Source organism: Nanorana parkeri, unplaced genomic scaffold (assembly GCF_000935625.1).
Source record: "Nanorana parkeri isolate BGI_ZX_2015 unplaced genomic scaffold, ASM93562v1 scaffold11, whole genome shotgun sequence".
Taxonomy (NCBI): Eukaryota; Metazoa; Chordata; class Amphibia; order Anura; family Dicroglossidae; genus Nanorana; species Nanorana parkeri.
The window spans coordinates 747,167-751,838 of NW_017306279.1; the positions used below are offsets into that span (position 1 = coordinate 747,167).

Consider the following 4,672-nt stretch of genomic DNA (forward strand, 5'->3'; position numbering starts at 1 on the left):
CTCTGGTACTCTAGCACCCAATGTCGTCAGGTGTCCATCTCCGCAGAAGTAACTAGTCGCTAGGTCCGGTGACGTCTAACGTGTTCCCTGCCCACAGCATTACAGGAGGACAGAAAGGTATGTTTTTCTGTCCTCTGCTGCAGCCTGCTCAGGCTTCCACCCCTTGCCTATCAATTAAAAGATATGTGTGGACAATATAAAAAGGGCACAACCAATGTAAGGGGGCACTCTGATGGGCCACAACAGCATCGCACCTTACTGTGCCCATAGAACTTCATGAAAGGTCACAATTAAGGTAAAGATCTGTGCAGCTCCTGGTGTGAATACAGTCTAAATGGCAGACCATGGTCCAGACACTGACTGAGTGATCATCCTGTCCGGACCACAATTTGGACCTTTGCTTGAAGAGTATTTTACTTTCAGGACTTCCTTGAATTTAAATACCCCTGCCCTACACTATACAATGGGAAGGTCATATTGCTTGCCAATATTGCATAAATGTTCCAAAACGTTTGATTGTGTGAGTAATTAACAGACATGCTGCAATCAATGGAGAAAACAAACGTGCAGAGACTAGTAGAATTTCACTTAATGCACACACACAACTCTTTGGGTATGGTTAATTAGACAAAATATGCATCGCTAAGAAAGACGCACAAACATCCTCATCAAACATTCTGACTCAGCTGCTTACCATCTTTTTCTTATTCTACTTGAAGATTTCAATAAAAGAAAGAAGTAAAAACAAAAATAAGATAGACAGCAAACGTTTAAAGGAATAGTCTACAATAGAACAGGTATATACAGATGAACAGGTTTGCGTGGAGAAATGACCATGAAAAAGTGGGGTGCTCAGTGACGTCGAGGGGGCTTTGCCTTTGCATGAAGCTCTAGCACAAGGTGAAACTCCGCTGTTTTTTTACATTACCAGCTACATAAGGTTGAGTAGGCAGAGTGGGGAAGTGTGCATTGATGGTGAAGAGCCTGTCTACACCTGTGCTGATAGATGCAGAAAGCACAAGTGCCTATGTACAGGGGCATTTGTTTTCCTTTTCTCCTCATTCAAGGTAATGGGAATGCAAAATAGCTTGGGAGGAGGTCATAAGAACCTCCAAAAGGAACTAAGAATGGACTAGATGGTGTGCTGCATTTGCAGCCCTGATGTTAGCTGTCAAGTGGTACCTTTTCAATGCATCAGTTTTATAATATAAATGTGACTAGTTGTGGCCAGCCCTACTGATCATTACAGAAATCATCCATCATTTTGGTTGTGGCTTTATGACCCTGGGTTTAATGTCACTTTAAGATGCACATATCATCTTATAGGAAGATTGTGGTTGAAATGACCTGGAGACAGAATCTCTAAAATTTGAGTGGCTTGACCATTTAACAGGATTGTCAGGCCAACTTTTTGAAAATATGAACTCCGGGCAAAACCTTTATTAACCCTTACAGTGGGGCTACCCTCACACTGTAAGGGTTAAGTGGTTGTTTTTGTCTAGGTGATCTCTCTCTCTATATGTTATACTGACCTGAACCACGGAGGAGGATTGTTCTTAGATCGGTCCTTCCAGTCTCTCTCTCCCTCTCCGCTGCAGCAGTCCAAGGTCCTGTAAATTATAACATTCTATACACAGTGTATAGAAGTTAGGACGCTGAGAAAAATTCCATCTCTGCAACGTAGAAGCAGACAGCTGAGCTGTCGGATGAGTATAACTTTTTCTAGCACCTAGACAAAAACGATTAGTCAACCCTTGCAGTGCAGGTATAGCCCCGTCACAAGGGTTAATAAAAGCTGTGCCCGGAGTACCTCTTTAAAGAATGGCAAGATCATTACTGAACAAAAATGAGATGCCTAAACCAACTGGCAAACAGGAGTCACTTTATAACTTCAAGAAAGAAAGCTATGCTGCCTACAGCACTAATCAAAACACCGGGATTCTAACAGTTTCTCTCAGCTACAGCCTCTAAGTACTACCAGTAGGTCCTGTTTTGATGAATTCATCTAATAGTTGGGGTAATGAGTGATCTATTGTAACGTCATAAATTGCCTGTGATAGACTGAGCATATATGTCCTGGCATGATCCGATTGCCTTCAGGCTGAAGGTGCAGAGCACCTCAAAATGTCACTTGGTCAAAAACATAGTTATGTCAACATAGAAGGGAGGACGCTGCCAGTGCCGTGTACCATAGAAGTGTAGAATAGTGACTAAAGAGATATTCCATGCTGTCTGAACAGTTTTCCAATCCCTCTCCTAAAAGTGGTCCACTAGCGTGTCTGCAAGTAACCATAAACATCAAATTATCCCCTAAAATATCCCTCGTCTCATGTCTACAGAGCAATACACAAGGGATTGTTTTCCCATCCAGCAAGCGCATACACTGGATAGTGAATACTGCACAATCTTTCCGTTGGGCAAGGCCAGTCTGTAATACCTTAGTGTACAGTTCTATTTTGGAGTGCTATCTGATGTTGGATTTAAAGACTGAAGTTGAGAAACACACTAACTGGCAGTATGAAACCTGACTGACAGATTTTGTTTTCGAATAGCGCAGATACATTTTTTTAACGCAGCCCCAGTGAGGGATCTAAACTACAAATTCAGTAAGAAATACAAATAAAGTTCAACAATAAAAAGTTACCTTGATTTCAATGTTTCCCACTTTTGCTGTGGAGCGAATGACAGGCCGTCCGACCAGGGCTGGGAAGATGTGCTCTGGGAAATTGGATCCTGCATAGCCACATTTCACAAACTAAAGACAAAATGACAAAAAAAAACAAAAACATTAAATATGTAACCAGCAAATTGTAAAAGGGTATTGGCCAATCACTTAAAGCTCAAATTCTAGCTCCCCCCCTACTACAAATGGGTTGCACACAGAGAATTGTTCTGTCTCCTACTGAATAATAGAGAGTACAGCTCTCAAACCAAATAAAGGAAATTGCTCGTCTTGCTCGCCAGAAAACCCAGCTTAATATGCGTGAAAAATATACCCCTTCATTGCCAGGACATTGTTTAGTTTTCAGCACTGTGATCGTTTGCATCACTGTAACCAGAATACCAAGTCCTCCCTATTGCCATTTTAAAACATACGGCAGTAGGCGAGTAGTTAAAAAAAGGAGAACTGTGGGGTTAAGGCTTTTCCCCATAGTTCTCCTTAGGGTAACGGGAGGACACAAACCAGCGTCCTCCCATCACCCTAGGCTCAGTATACTGCGAGCTGTAGCTCGCGGTATACTGAGACGCCGCAGCTGAAGCGGATCCCGACAATTATGTCTGGATCCGCCCAGCTGCGTGACTGACAGCTGGCTCTGCCTATCTAGAGGCAGAGCCAGCTGTACCCGCCCCTCCCCCGTCCGTTCCACCAGTCAGCGCTGGCGGACCGGGAGGGGGGAATCCAGCCCCTCCCCTGTCACGGCAGAGAGCCGTGACAGGATCGAGAGGTGAGCGAACGCCGGTATGTGTTCGCTCACCTCCCGATCTACTGAGCCGACCTGTGACAGTCTCATTGTCACAGGTCGGCTAGAACTATGAGGATGAGTGAAAAGCACTCACCTCATAGTTCTCCTTTAAAGTACAACTAAAGGCTCCTGTATTGCAGCCTAAACAAGTCCAGTTTACTATGCCATGCAGAAGACTCAAACAAAAAACTTCCTTTACTTTCCCTGACTGAGCCAAATCCTCCTTCACTTGTGTCTCATACTCTCCCCTTCCCAGACACTGCAGCTTACAGTGGAAGGATTTCAGCAATGCTATTAAACCAGAAAGTAGTGGGCCAGTTAAATGTGTCCAGAGCCTAAGTGACAATCTACATGCTTGTGAATCAGCAATGCTGATAGCCACGTCCTCTGCAACATCCCTTCCCACTGTATTGGAAGCAGGCACAGCCTACATAAGGGTGACAACACTGCTCTGAATTCAGCATTCTTGCCACCCCATCACAGGAGGATGCATTAGGCCAACTTCTGTGGCAGGATTAACAGGTATTTTTGAGACTTTGCAGCCCTCTTAAATAAAGCAGTAAAGATTTAAAGAAAAAAAACTGAACCGGCCTGATAAAAACAAGCACTTAACCCTTGCAGTGGGGGGCGGCCCCAATGCAAGGGTTAAGTGCTTGTTTGTGTCAGGGTTTAAAAAATTAAAAATGATATTATATTATAATGTTCTCTTTGGAAGGAGATTAAGGGGGGGACATGATCTTCTTGTATAAACTGTTCAATGGTGACAGCAACATTATTAACAAACTCTTTACGGTTAACTCCATAACAAAGACCAGAGGGCACCACCAAAAGTTGGTGGAAAAAAAATGTCAGCACACGGAGCGCAAGGGATTCTTCTCAGTTAGAGCGGTTAAGGTCTGAAACTCACTGTCTCCGGCAGTGATTTCAGTTAAGAGTGTGGAATCATTCAAGAAACTTTTGGACGATTTCCTTAGAGACCATAACCTACAGGGGTACAGGTACTGCTAAGAGCAAAATCACACATGGACTAATACACACGCACACACCTGATCAAACATAAATGCATACACGCAATAGGTTGGACTTGATGGACTTATGTCTTTATTCAACCTCAAATAAATACATATACACACACACACACACACACACACACGTATATATTAGCCTTGTTTCATAGTTCTGGTCCTCTAACCCCTTAATGAGTTTGG

The 4,672-nt window shown here is 43.4% G+C and overlaps 1 protein-coding gene across 2 annotated transcripts in view; it reads right to left on the minus strand.

The window, feature by feature from the left end:
* The window catches only part of ACTR2 (ARP2 actin related protein 2 homolog), a 52,376-nt gene that overhangs the window by 24,522 nt on the left and 23,182 nt on the right, over positions 1 to 4,672 (minus strand). The window contains exons 2-3 of one of the 2 annotated variants that reach the window (XM_018555873.1): positions 2,645 to 2,755; positions 695 to 709 (exon numbers count right to left, since the gene is read on the minus strand). In XM_018555873.1, the coding sequence (XP_018411375.1) occupies positions 695 to 709; positions 2,645 to 2,755 (126 nt within the window). The remainder of the gene's footprint in view (positions 1 to 694; positions 710 to 2,644; positions 2,756 to 4,672) is intronic. The other variant, XM_018555867.1, reaches the window with a different exon arrangement.